This window comes from Heterodontus francisci, chromosome 3, assembly GCF_036365525.1.
Source record: "Heterodontus francisci isolate sHetFra1 chromosome 3, sHetFra1.hap1, whole genome shotgun sequence".
NCBI classification, from domain to species: domain Eukaryota; kingdom Metazoa; phylum Chordata; class Chondrichthyes; order Heterodontiformes; family Heterodontidae; genus Heterodontus; species Heterodontus francisci.
Window position 1 is genome coordinate 62008085 of NC_090373.1, and position 14770 is coordinate 62022854.

General features: G+C 46.2%; 1 protein-coding gene across 1 annotated transcript in view; it reads left to right on the top strand.

The window, feature by feature from the left end:
* greb1 (growth regulating estrogen receptor binding 1) overlaps positions 1-14770 on the top strand; it is a 375097-nt gene that overhangs the window by 286866 nt on the left and 73461 nt on the right. The window contains exons 21-23 of the mRNA XM_068017603.1: positions 8620-8819; positions 11470-11565; positions 12591-13189. Coding sequence (XP_067873704.1) covers positions 8620-8819; positions 11470-11565; positions 12591-13189 — 895 coding nt within the window. The remainder of the gene's footprint in view (positions 1-8619; positions 8820-11469; positions 11566-12590; positions 13190-14770) is intronic.

The following is a 14770-nucleotide window of genomic DNA, read 5'->3' on the forward strand; positions in this document are numbered from 1 at the left end:
GCTACCGCTGCTTCTCTGCCCTCTCGTGAGAGCTTCTGTGGGGTGCAACCCTGTGACTGGAGCAGATGTGGAGGTAGGCTGCTTGAGAGGGTGTCCCACTGGCTGTGCGTGATGGTACTGCAACAGGCCATGCCAGCTGCATTTGTGCAGGGACATCCTTGGTCATGGGTGCTTGAGATATCGCGTATGTCTCAGAGGGGTCATCTTCAGAAGATGGGGTCCCTTGAGTTGTGGCGCCATCGACATCATCCCTTCTTGTCTCAGTCCTTTCATGGCACAGCTACACACCCCCATGTACCAGGTGTGTGCGAATACCTGACTGGGTGTGTGTGCATCCGTGTGCCATCACTGCAATGGACTAGTCAGTGCTACAGAATGCATCATACAAGCTGTTCATACCAATTCCCTGCTCCTGCATCCATTCAGTGGACTGCCGCTTATGACTCTCCATGAGGGGGGCCAATCTTTCAGTGGAGGAGTTCATGCATTCATATGCCTCAGATATTGCAGTGTTCATGTCATAAATGGACTCCTCCATTTTCATTGCAAGGAACCACACTACATCAGGAAACTCTGGATGTTCACACATTTCCCTTTGCTGCTCCACCAGCACCCACTTTCTTTATGGCCTCCGAGGCTCAGCATCTTCGGCTGGGCAAGCACGACTAGAGCTGTCCTCCGTACTCCAATGGAGACTGCCCACAGTGGCCTCTGCCACCATCACCGGCTCCTGCTCACGTGCTGTGATACTCACCTTGTACCACCTGTTCTAAAGTCGCCGAAGGCCCCACTGTGGTGTAGGTGTCCGCTTTGATGGAGGGTGTGCTTGACTCCTGTAATGGTGGTTCCTCCCGAGTGACATCTACTAGAAACGACTTCACAAAGTTGGAAGCTGCTCCAAGATGCATTCATGGATCATTCAGTAAACTTCCACCCTCCTTGTCTCACACACCAAACTCACCATCGCCAACTGCCTGCGCTGCTGCCACCCTTTCAGGGCCTCCTCCTCCATGCACGCCAATATTGTCAGGTTGGCCACTCCACCACCTGAACAACTCATCCAACAGATGTTGTGTGATCTCTTCTGCGATGTGAGGATGAAGAGTTCAGCTATAGTTTACCTTCCCATTTGTCCATCATGACACAATCATTGGCCCAGGGCTTACATTACCATTCTCCCAAACCTACATAGCTTTGATCCCTTCCCTCTAGTGAGGGTTGGCACTGCGCACACATCCCTTGGGTAATCTATAAACTGGCTGCATTGAGGCCCTCTTGCTGAGAGGCATGCTGTCCCTTTAAGACACTCCTGGCTGACAATTCGGCTTTGCATTATGCCTTGCCAGACCGCAGAAGGTCTTTAAAGCGCTTCCTGCACTGGACCCAGTCCTGCTAATAACACTGGGGCTGCTGACTCTCTGGTAATCTCCAGCCATACCTCCTTTGTTTGCCTGTCAGTTCTCTACCGTTCTCCAGAAACAAAATGCTCCTCTTGGCTGAGACCGCCTCTATGATGACCTCTAGGGAGGCGTCCGTGAACGTTGGGGCTGCCCTACCATGACAGGCTGCCACGTTACTAAAAACCTGTTCCCTCAGGCCTGACACACTGGCTGAATCCACTTTGAAGGCTGACAGGCGCCTTTAAATGGGGCCCACCACTTCTATCTCCCACATCCTGATCACACCTGCCATCTGTAATTGGACGAATATCACGGAGCTGACCCACTAATTGGTTGGTTCCCACAAAATGCTGACATACATTGCACTCTGACCTTCAGTGGGTCGGAAATGGTCCCAATGTTGGGGTGCTGGCGAAGTCAAACAAATCCAGCCCAACGTTTCAGGTTGACTAACTCTTATCAGAACTTTTGTCACAACACCAACCTGAAACATTAACTCTGTTGCAGTCTCCAGAGATACTCCCAGACCTGCTGATTTTTTTCAGCTAAGTCATTTCCATTTACAGCACAGAAGAAGGCCATTTGGCCCACCAAATCTATGCTGGCTCTCCGTATATCAATCCAGGCAGTCCCATTCCCCTGCTCTATCCCTGTAGCCCTATATGTTTAGTTCTGTCAAGTGCCCATCCAACTTCCTTTTGAAATCAGTCTCCGCCTCCATCACCCTCATAGGCAGAAAGTTCCAGGTCATTACTACCCGCTGCATAAAAAAAGTTCTTCCTCACATCTCACCTGCATCTCTTGCCCAAAACCTTGAATCTGTGTCCCCTAGTCCTAGTACTATCAGCTAAGGGGAATAGCTTTTCTTTGTCTACCTTATCCAAACCTGTCATAATTTTGTACACATCTATCAGATCTTCTTGCAATGTCCTTTACTCCAAGAAGAACAACCCCTGCTTCTCCAACCTAACTTTGTAGCTAAAATCCCTCATCCCTGGAACCATTCTGGTAAATCTCCTGCAACCTCACAAAGATCCTCACGTCCTTCCGAAGGCATGGTGACCAGAACTGGACGGAATACGCTAGTTGTGGCTTAACCAGAGCTTTGTAAAGGTTCAGCATAACTTCCTTGCTTTTGTACTCAATACTTATATTTATAAAGCCTAAGATCCCATGCGCTTTGTAAACAACTCTCTCAATGGGTGGGATGGAGGCGGGGAGAGCATAAAATCGGGTGGGATGGTGGCAAGGGGCCCCCGCCACCATCCCGCCTCCACCGAAATTTAGTCCAGGGCAGGAAGGCCTGTGAATGACCTTCACACCCTGCTGCCAATTGAGGTCCATTAACTGGGTAATTAATCCCAAATTAAGGGCCTCTTTCTACTGCAACCACAATTACTTGTGCGGCAAGCAGCCCTGCAGCTGCATTTGGCGCTGCAGCTGCCAGCCTCTGATTGGCAAAGCCGGAACTTCCAGCAACAGGTCCTAAATCCTATTGAATGCCCGCCGCTGTCAAGTTAAGTGCCTGATTGGCACTAAATTCAGCAGGCCTTCGGTACAAGAGGCGACACGGGGATCTCAGCATCAGTTTCCCCAACGTCGAGATCCCTGCCACCAGCATAAAAATTCCACCTAATATATCTTGCAACCTTCAAGGATCTGTGTGCATGCACCCCCAGGTCCCTCCACACCCTTTAGAACTGTGCCATTAAGTCTATATTGACTCTCCCTATCCCTTCTGCCAAAATGTATCACCTCACATTTCTCTGTATTAAATTCCATCTGCCACTTGTCTGCCCATCCTCCTAGCCTATCAATGTCCCGTTGCAGTCAATTTGCATCATCCTCACTGTATGCCATTCATCCAAGCTTGGTATTATCAGCAAATTATGAAATGTTACTCTGTATTCCAATACCCATGTTGTTTATATATATATATATATATATATATATATATATATATAGTGGTCCTAGCACTGACCCTTGGAGAATTTACCACGACTCACTGTTTTCTGCTCTTAAGCCAATTTTTTATCCAAGCTGACACTGACCCTCCTATTCCACGAGCTTCAATTTAGTTAATCAGCCTTTCATGTGGTACTTTGTCAAATGCTTTCTTAAAATATTAAAATCTAAATAGACAACATCTGTTGCATTCCCTTCATCAACCTTCTCTGCTACTTCATCAAAAAATTCAATTAGTCAAGCATGATCTGCCTTTACAAATCCGTGCTGGTTCTCCTTAATTAGCTGAAATCTCTCCAAGTGCCTGTTGATTTTTTCCTCCCGATTATTGTTTCTAAAACCTTACCCACCACTGATGTTAAACCAACTGGCCTGTAGTTGCTAGGACTGTCCTTACACCCTTTCTTGAATAACAGTGTCACATATGCCACTTTTCAATCCTCTGGCATGTCCTCCATATCTGGGGAAGATTGGAAGATTATGGCAAGCCCTTCTGTTATCTCCACCCCACTTCCATTAGCAACCTGGATGCAAGCCATCTGGACCAGGTGACTTATCTACCCTAAGCATAACCAGCCTTTCCAGTACCTCCTCACTCTCAATTTTTACCCTCTCCATTGCTTATACTCTCTCCGCTTCTACCGATATTTTGTCAGATTCCACTGCACCTCTAAGCATATATCACCGTCTTAGTCCTTAATAGGCCCCACCACACCTCTTACTACCCACTTGCTATTTACATGCCGGTAGAAGATGTTTGAGTTCCCTTTTATGTTGACTGCCATTCTATTCTCTCATTCTTTCTTTATCAGTCTGATTTTCCTCTTCACTTCCCCTCTCAACTTATTGTAATTGACCTGATTCTCACTTGAAGAATTCACCCTCATCATACACCCTCTTTTTTTGCTTCATCATATTTCCTATCTCCCTTGTCATCCAAGGAGTCCTAGCTTTGTTTCCCCTACCTTTCGCCCCTGTTTGAATGTACCAAGCCTATACCTGAAGCATCTCCTCCTTAAAGATCACCCATTGTTCCATTACTGATTTTCCTGACAGTCTATGTTTCCATTTTATCCTGGCTCAACCCCTTCTCATCCCATTGAAATTAGCCCTCTTCCAATTTAGATGTTCTACTTTAGATTATGCCTTGCTATTCTCCATTGCTAGTCTAAACCCTATGATACAAAGATCATTCTTACCCAAGTGCTCCCTATAGACACATGGTCCACTTGGCTCACCTCGTTCCCCAGCACCAGATCCAGGAATGCCTCCTTCCTAGTTGGACCGATACTGGTCAAGAAAGTTCTCCTGAACACATTTCAGAAATTCCTCCTCCTCCTCACTCTTTAATAATATCCCTTTTGAAATTTGGTTATTTAAAGTCCCCAGATATCACCACTTCTTAGTTCTTGCACATCTCTGTGATTTCCCTGGAGATTTGCTCCTCTGTCTCTCTCGCTATTTGGAGACCTATAGAATACCTGCGTGATCAAACCCTTTTTGCTTATCATTTCTGATCAAATGGATTCTGTCTTTGCCTCTTCAAGGACATTTGCTCTTTCTAACACCACAGTGTCTTCCCTAATCAGTACTACCGCCCCACCTCCCTTTTTTCCCTCCCTGTTTTTTCTGAACACTTTGTATCATTGAATACCAAGCACCCAGTCCTCACCATTTTTAAGCCATGTTTCCATTATTGCCATTATATCATATTCCCACATGGCTTTTTGTGCTTGTAGCTCACCAACTTTATTCACCACACTTTGTGCATTTATATGCATGCATTTGTCTTTGTATTCTGAGAAGTCCAATTCTTCTCCGGTGTTATCCAACACTCTTACTTTAAACATCTTATTCCTCTTTCCTACTTCAATATGCTCGTGCCCATCTCACTGACAATTTAGTTTAAACGCTTCCAACCACATTAGTGACCCTCCCTGCACGGAGATTGGTCCCAGTCCTGTTGAAGTGCAACCCATCCCTTTTGAATAGGTGCCTCCAGCCCAAGAACTGGTCCCAATGCCCCAAGAATCTGAAGTCATGCCTCAAGCCATGCATTGATCCTCCCTATCTTCCTATTTCTACTCTCACTAGCGCGTGGCACTGGGAGTAACCCAGAGGTTACAACCTTCAAGATCCTACTTTTTAACTTCCTCCCTAGCTCCTGAAAATCCGACCATAGGACCTCAATATCTGTCCTCTCTATGACTTTGGTACCGACTTATACCATAACTTCTGGCTCACTCCCTTCCCCCTGCAGGATATTTTGCATCCTCTCCATGATGTCCTTTACCCTGGAACCAGGGAGGCAACAGACCAGGTGTGACTCATGATGACTGTTACAGAACTGCCTGTCTTTTTCCCTAACTATGGAATCTTCAATGATGACTGCAATTCTACTTTTTTCTGTTCCCTCCTATGCAATCGCTTGCCTACTGGTGCCATGGTCTGGACTGCACTCCTTCAAGGTGTTGTGACTCCCAGCAGTCTCCAAAGCTGGTTTGAGAGTGGCACACATCCCGAAGACTCCTGCATCTTCTGCCTCTTCCTACTGTTCTGGATGACCACCCATCTGCTGTCCTGAACACACTCTGTCTGTGGGATGACCACCTCACGATCCAGAAAACTCTCCTGCTCCCTGATGCTCCGCAGTGACTCCAGTTGCCCCTCAAGCTTGGAAATCCTGAACTTCAGCTGAAGCAGCTGGAGACACTTCCTGTACATGTGGTCCCCCAAGACACATGAGGTGTCCTCAAGTTGCCACATGGCGCACAAATTGCAAGTAACAGCTCTCAGCTGATCTAAAAAAAAATCTCTATTCCCTCTTTTTATGTTTTGTTTGTTGTTGAAGTAAACAAGATAATTTGAAAGTTTGCTTGGCATTACTTTAAGGCTGCATTTGCTGACAACGCTACCGCTAGGTGGCGCTGCTGTGGCACATACGCAAATGCAGCATGTGCCACTAAAATGTCACAGTCTGCGATTTTAGGCAGCTGCCAAGACTAAAGATGGCGCTGCTCAAATAATCACACGGAGGCAACTTAACAAACACATGTCAGCACACAATGGCGGAGTGAGAGAGCCGGGAGGCGGGCCGGGGAGGGGGTGGGAGGGAAGCGGAGCGGGCCTGGGGGAGCAGAGCGGCCAGCGAGCGAACGGACCGATGACGGAGGGGAGCGGAGAGGCCGGAGACAGCAGGAGATGGTGGCGGGGGGGGGTGGGGGAGGAGGAGTGCGTTTTTCTGCGCATGCGCCATAACCTTGCAACGGCAAAAGATGTACCGGCCAGTCCCCGCACCTGGCGACACCAAGGTCTTCGGCTGCTCGCTCCCCGCGGCTCTCTACGGCCTCTCGCTTCCGACCCTCTCCATCCAGCCGTTCCCTCCAGCTGCAGATCCCCCATCCAGCCCATTTCTCAACTGTACTGCAGGCATTGCAGCTGACTGGTCCCAGCCTTTTGCATCTCCCTCTTCAGGCACTTCTGAATTTAACTCCCTCCCAATACACCCCCTCCCAACCACCTCCCCCCCCCCCCCCCACCTCCCCTCTACCCCCCACCTCCCCCTCACAACCCACCTACCACCCCCCCCCCCCAAGGACCACACCACAGTTGAATATCTGAAGTGCAGTTGCAAAGTCAGGAAAATAGCATCAAAAACCTCAACAATTCCATGTTTAATTATTGAGAAATTTTATTAAGTACATGAAGCATTCGAGGCACTGCTGTGCATGGATATATGAGTGTTGTGTCGCCAGCATTCCCGTGAGACAGACAGGCCGAGTCTCTGCTATGCAGAACTAAAGAGATTGTTCCTGGAGAGCCTTGTGGTGAATGAACGCGTGGCTCTCTATCCCACTACTGTATTGTCCATGTGAAGCAGGCAAATTCACAAGAGTCTGAGCTCAGTCTATTCTTGGTGAATGTTCCCGAAACGCATCCCAAGTGTGCGCTCCCACTTCATCCATAAATGCAAGGTTCCTTTCCACATCGTGACAAGCTCCGCAGCATGATCCAGTTGCCTTCGTTGCTTGAATGCTGACCTTAAGTCTCAAGGATTGTTTTCTCGACGGCATGTCTTACATGAAAAGAAATAAGAAAAGAACATCAGTGTCGGAGCTTCCCTCCCTCCAATGAAATTACTGTTGAGCATGCTTTATGTTCTGCAGTAAAGGCATGTACTGATAAGACTGGCAATGAATCACTTAGTACTCACCTCAGCTGTAGGAGTCAGGATGATGTTACTGCCCCTATCTCGTGATGGTTCAATGCTGCTCTCGGGGAAAACATGAATGATGTGAGGGTGCTGGAAAAAGAAGCACATTTCTTTTGGACTATGAACATAAAGCTGGCCATTTAGCTCAGCTGTTCCCTGCTAGTGGTTATGCTGCTCCTGTGCCTTCCCATCCGCTCCCATTTAATCCTGCCTACTACGATCAGCATCACCTTCCATTTCTTTCACTCTTATCTACCTTTGCCTTCAAGCAACATTGAAGATGGAGAACGGTGTGGCTGCACTCTCACCTCACCAGCTGTGTACACAGCAAGAGCATTCACATTTGTGCTGCCACTGGACAGGACATGCTTGTTTCTTTTAGTGCTCAGTCTCTTCTTGCTGCACATGTACTGCCTGCACACAGCTCCAGACAGTGGAAAGGGTTTTAGTGCAGTGCAGTGGACTGGAGCACATGCAGTGCCCCAAACAATGGAAATGTTTTCAGAGCAACTTGCAACAGGGACTGGAGCACATGTACTGCCTGCACACAGCCCCAGACAATGGAAAGGGTTTTAGGGCATTGCAGTGGACTGGAGCACATGCAGTGCCCCAGACAATGGAAATGATTTCAGAAGAACTTAGCTGGGAGCCATCTCCTCTTTCTGATAAAAATGAAGCAGCCTGAAATCTTCAAAACGACTAAATAATTGCAAGAAAATGCCCGACAAAACCTCTCCTCCTTCCACTTTCAGAAACTCGCGCTGAGGGTTGACGCATGCGTGAATACCCGTTGGCGTTGCATAAAGCGCGTGCGCAGAGGCCGGCCAGGCACGTTGCCCAAAGATGCATATGTCACGCGATGACGTCATCGGCACATGCGCTAACCAGTCCTGGCAAGCCGAAACGCAGCGCATGCGCAGAGAGCAGGAGACCGTCTGCGCATGTGCGCACCGCGGCGCAGCCTGATAACGTCAGTGGGGGCAGCGTTGTAAGGTATCACTTTGTTACTTTAACTAGTTTTCTGCTTTCTTCCCTGCACAGGTCTGCAAAGTACTATGATTTACGTTTAATAAATTCAACTTGTCTTTTGCGAACTGCTCTGGAGCAAGAACTGGGTCTAGCAGCTTGTTATGTAGCTCTTGATGCCCCTGGGCAGACTGCGATTGTGAATGATCTCTCCGAGAGTGATGTGGATAAGCCAGGCAGCACTGATGACGATGAGGATAGTGTCGCAATTGAAGGTATGCTGTTTTGAAACAAATGAATAGACACAAATGACCAAATACAGTCTGCATTTCTGAGGCCAGTGGATAAAAACTGAATCGAGTAAGGCGGTCCTGGTGATTTTGTGATTTAGTGTTTTAATGAGCTACATGCCATAGAACTGAGCCACGTAGAGCAAGACAATTCCAGCTTTGATCCTTGTTCAATGCTCTGTTAACTAGTGTAATTGGGCAGTGTTGAGGGGGCGCCACAAATAGCCTTCATGTCTCTAGATAGGAAAGTAAAAGCAACAGCCAGGCTTTCTGCTGCTAAGGGTTAGTGCTACCTGCTGAAAATGTCACACGTTTGGGGCTGAACATTTAGGCCCCCCCACGATAGCAAGAATGGAGGAGTTGCGGGGAGGGGGGGGATCCCTGAAAATACCGACACTGGGTGGAGCGTCATTTGCAGTTTTCGTCGTCAGCCATTTTGAGGGAGACAAGTTCAGGGCCCAGGAAGGCTGCCCGCCCCCACAAGGCAGGCAGGCAATTAGGCTCATTAAAAGCCGTGTTTAAGATAAGTTTAGGAGGACGACTGGGATTTTCCATGGCGACAATTCAGCCCTTGATGTGCTGGCTTGGCTGTGATGCACTGTAGTTTAAAAGCCTGCCTATACCTCTGCCCAGGCTTAAACATGAGGACTGGTACCTGAACAAGGTCGCAGGGGACTGCTAGGATCCTGTAGAACAGTATTGTTGGATGAGCTACTACCTTTGAGAAGTGTGGGAAACAACACTACATGGAGCAAAAAGATTGGGGTACACTGACCTTTCATTTTCGTGTCCAAAACCAACAAGATTGATTTTATGGAAGTCTTCTCTGTCTGTTAAATGTGAAGTTGGTCCTACTCAACCTAGTTCCTAGAGTGCCATAGCACGGAATGGTCAAATTCTGTGGTCTGTGGCTCAGTACTAATAACACAAAATTAGCAATCTGAGCTCAAAGGGTGAGCCAGGAAATGTTGAAATGACACATCGAATTTAACAGCACAGGAGAACATTCGACCTGACATGCCTATGCTGGCTCTTTGAAAGAGCTATCCAGTTAGTTCCATTTCCCTGGCCTTTTCCCATATCTTTTTTTTCCCCAGTTATTTACGCATCTCCCTTCTCAAAGTCATTATTGGTTTACTTCCACCAACGTTTCTGCTGGGGCATTCCATAGCTTAACAGATGGCTAACATGTAAAAATAAATCCCGATACTCTCCACTTGTTCTTTTGAGCTAAAATTTATGCCAATTTGTTACCAACTCAGTGACCAGTAGTAGTTTTTCTGATGAAAGGATTGTCAGCTTCTCTAATCTTTTCTTATCACTGAAGTGCCTCATCCCTGGCATCATAGTGTCAAGCAAACCCCCCCCCCCCCCCCAACGTACCGAGACTGAGGCACACATGATTTCACTACGTGAACATTAAAACTTAAAATTGCAAGCCCCTGACTGGAAAGACATTTGCATAGTAACTAACAGAGTTGGAACAAGGAACAAAGGACCATGCCCTGATCCATTCAACCAACAATGGACTTTTGATTACCAGACGTTGAAGGTGGGGGGAGCTAGCATTCCAGGTTGACTGCTAAGATAGCAGAATCCACAAACACAGAAGAAGTGGTCAGACCTGTTTTAGTCACATGATTAGCTGGCTGTTGGGATTTGAACTTCAAACAAGGGATTTGAACGCGTAAAGCTCCTGGTTTGAGAAGACCTCTCTCCTGTCGGCTTCCATCTCTTTCCCATGGAACTGAATCTTGTGAAAACATGTGAACCTCAAAGAGAGAAAAGTCTCCTATGTGAACAAAGTTTAGGAAGAGCACTGGGCTCTGACGAACAGCAAGACTACCTACAATCAAGTGAGCTCGAAGCACAGTAAACAAGAAACTCTTCTGATATTGCCTCAAATCCTTCTATATTATATTTTCCTCTTCTCTTTTCTGTCCCTATCTGCATGTGTATATCGCATGTGCATGCTAGCGTTGGCTCGTCGTACATCCATAGGTGTGAACCATATTAGAGAGTAAGTTTTAATAAACTTTACTTTTCTCCTTTAAACCTGAGAAAACCTGGTGTGTTGGTTCCTTTACCTTATAATTGGAAGGCTGTGAACAAGGATTCACAATGGGGGAGCTCAAAACACAGTCTGTTTAAAAATAAAACCCTGCTACAATAGGACCAGGTAAAGACAGCAAAAGATCCCCAGACACATTTCTCACCTGGTCATAACAATAGTGACTTCTTCTGCATCCTCTCCATTGCCTTGACATGCTTCCTTAAGTAGGGTGTCCCAAACCAGACGTAATATTCTAATTGCAGCCTAGCCAATGATATGTGCAGCATCAATTGGATTCAGTAAAGTGTTAGATGCTTCACCATCTGGTGGTCTGGGGACAATAGGGGATTTTGCACTACCTAGCAGTTTGCTGAAGCTTTGGAATATGCTTGGGAGCAGGTCACTTGGTCATCTTCTTGATTAGACATTGTCTGTGGCATAGAAGAATCAAAGGTGAAGGAATTAAAAAATATTGTTTTATATGCAGGCAAAACTAATCATTATTATATTTTAAAAGCATTACAAATGTGTTCCAATGATTCATATTACACTGTGACAAATTCTTCTTTGCTCTTATTTTAGTGACAACAGTTGCAGACTCAGGAAAGAAAAGTAGTATTAAGAGGCAGCGCTCATATTCTAATCACTCAGCTTCATCCAGATCATCAAAAACTTCAAGTAAGAAGAATAGTCTTGAGTTTTGAATTTGTTTTGCAACACAGTCGAACAGAAGATGAATTATTCAAAAGCCAAACAGTGCAGATGTTGGAAATCTGAAATAACAACAGAAAATGCTCAGCGGGCCTGGCAGCATCAATGGAGAGAGAAACAAAGCTAACATTTCAGGTCGATGACCTTTCATCGGAACTGGAAAAAGTTAGAGATATAACAGGTTTAAAGCAAATATAGAGGCAAGGAATAAAAGCAAAATACTGTGGATGCTGGAAATCTGAAATAAAAACAAGAAATGCTGGAACCACTCAGCAGGTCTGGCAGCATCTGTGAAAAGAGAAGCAGAGTTAACGTTTCGGGTCAGTGGCCCTTCTTCGGAACTGACAAATGTTAGAAAAGTCACAGGTTATAAGCAAGTGAGGTGGGGGTGGGGCAAGAGATAACAAAGGAGGTCTAGATTGGACCAGGCCACATAGCTGACCAAAAGGTCACGGAGCAAAGGCAAACACACCATTAACATATTGTCACCACACTCTCGATCTCTCTTCAGGAGCAAGTGACTCACTCTGTCTCAAAGCTGTTCTGGACCGCAGTTCTATTTCATCCTTTGCCTCATCTAGCGTTTTCACAAAAAATGTTTTCTTCCTTTCAGGTGTCAAGGATCGCAAGTGTCAACAACTCATGGATACCAAACCCTTTCAGATCCTTTTCCCCTTCATTTTCCTCTGACCCCATCCTCCTTCCAATCTTTCTCCTGCCTTCCATCCTGTCACAGACGTTCCCTTTGTCCTTTATTATCCTCCCCACTTTCCCTGCCTCTATACTTGCTTAAACCCTGTTATATCTCCCACTTCTGATGAAAGGCCATCGACCTGAAATGTTAACTTTGTTTCTCTCTCCACAGATGTTTCCTGACCTCCTGAATATTTCCAGAATTTTATTTTTAATTTATTATTGAAAAATTACTCAAACTTGGTGCAATTTTTCCTCTGAAACAAATTAATATCTTTATTTTTCTATGGCAAAATTAGGCTTAATTTGTGACAGTGATCCTTTCTCAGCCTCTGGAGCAGAGGATTCTGCAAGACATCCACTGAATGCTGAATCTGTTAATATTGAGGACAATAGTGTGGCCAGAGAGAAGCCCAAGCTAACAGCAGACAACACACAGCAGAAGCCCATCCATGAGACTCACTATTCAGAAAAGCATAGAATAAACTTGGATCAAACTGACAACAGCAGCAAAAGCTCAGGAAAAATCTCAAAAAACTTTTCTTCAGGCTCTTCCTCTACTCAGTCTCCCAATTTGGGACAGATGTCATCCCAGTGCCCAAGGACAAAGGCAGCAAGCCAACCACCAACAGTGTTTCTCCCAAAATTGATCTACGAGATTGTTACAACGGTGGACAGTGCTGGAGTGGCTAAATTATCATCCTTTCTTCCACACCATTCAGTTAATTGGATAACCTCCTTTCGTCCTTCATTGGCCAAAATGATGACTTCCACAGAGCAATCCCTGTACTATCGCCAGTGGACAGTGGCTAAACAAAACCATATGGATTTTAACAAAACACAGAATAGAACTGAGATATTTCATCCACGCAGACTTCTGCTGAATGGTCCACCACAGGTGAGCAGGAGGTGTGGATAACAAGAGGTCATAAAATGTTTTATGGCTGCAGTTTTAAAACATTGGGGGTGGAATTTAAAAAGAAAGTTGACTCTTAATATACCCAAATTCAGAAGATCGCACATATCCCTTGGCAATTTTGACCACAAACATCCATGGGGCACTTTATGTCAGTGGTATGCCCAGAGATATTGACCTCACTGTAAGCCATGAGGTCAACCTATTTTGCATATCCTTTGGCATTGGCTGAGTTTAACTTCAGTGTCACATGCGAGCACAGTACTGTTTGAAATAGAAGTTGCAGCTGTAGGTTTTTGAAGAGCCTATAATGGCTGAAGATTGCAATAGCAAGCTGAGGATGCTGTAAGTAAGCAATGAACATTTTAGGACGTTTTTCTATGTTAAAGGCACTATATAAATGCAAGTTGTTGTTGTTGTGTCAGATTGAGCTGCTTGTCAGATAGTCGATGGCATGTAAGAATTTGTGGTATTTGAAAACGTGTTCAAATGGAAGACCTGACAGAGGCACCCAATAAAAGGAGAAAGGTATTGGAAGAAGAGCACAAAGTTTAAATGAGGTTGACTTACAAATTCTTATGGATGAGATGCAGCAATAGAGAGAAAGAGAGACCAGTTGCTGAATATCTGTGAGAGGAAGCTGTAAAAAAAATTGTCTTGTGTACCATGTGGAGGGAATCAACAGTGGGTCTGAATGCCACCAGTCTCACCACCCCCTCCACCCCCTCCACCACACCCCCCACCCCTACTCAAAGAACTTACAGACCAATACTGGAAAATGTTGAAGCACCAGATAAGAGTAAGAACAGTAACAAACACAATGGTCGCTCTGCCTTTTCTTCCTTGGGCATCATGCACATCAACACACTTCTCAACCTGTAAAGTAATAGCTGTACAAGTAACCCTACACCTTGGCTAGGTGGTCACTAACTCAGGATCTTATATTTTGGTGCCATCTCCCTTAACAGCAACTTGCACACGGACCATTGAAACCCCTTCTTCCACTTAACAGGGCGATCCTGGTGGATTTATTACATCAGCTGTCCGATGTCACCTGGGAGACTTCCCTCGAATGTTAGCCTTCACTAAATTCCTTCAACCTTGTGAGAGTAGATGCTTGTGCACAGTACATGTGAAAGGTATGTGTCCAGAGGGAGCATTCTAGCCAACAGAAAGCTGATCACAGAGCTATTAAGGGGAACTATGGATGGACGTTTATGCTCTCCCCTGTGGCGGGTTTGGAGGCGGGGAAAGCATAAAATCAGGTGGGATGGTGGCGGAGGAGATCCCTGCCTCGGCCAAAATTTAGTCCGGGGTGGGAACGCCTGTGAACGGCCTTCCCTCCCCACCACCAATTGAGTCCTTAACTGGGTAATTAACCCCTAATTAGGGGCCTCTTCCCGCCACAACCGCAATTACCTGTGCGGCAGGTGGCCCTGCCACGCCACGGGAAGCACGGCACAAAAAACTGTGCAGGCTGCTTCCCGGCTACAGGGGCAGGGCGGCGGTCCCTTGTTCGAAGGCACTCAGTGCCTGAATGAGGGACCCGGCATCGGGCAGGGG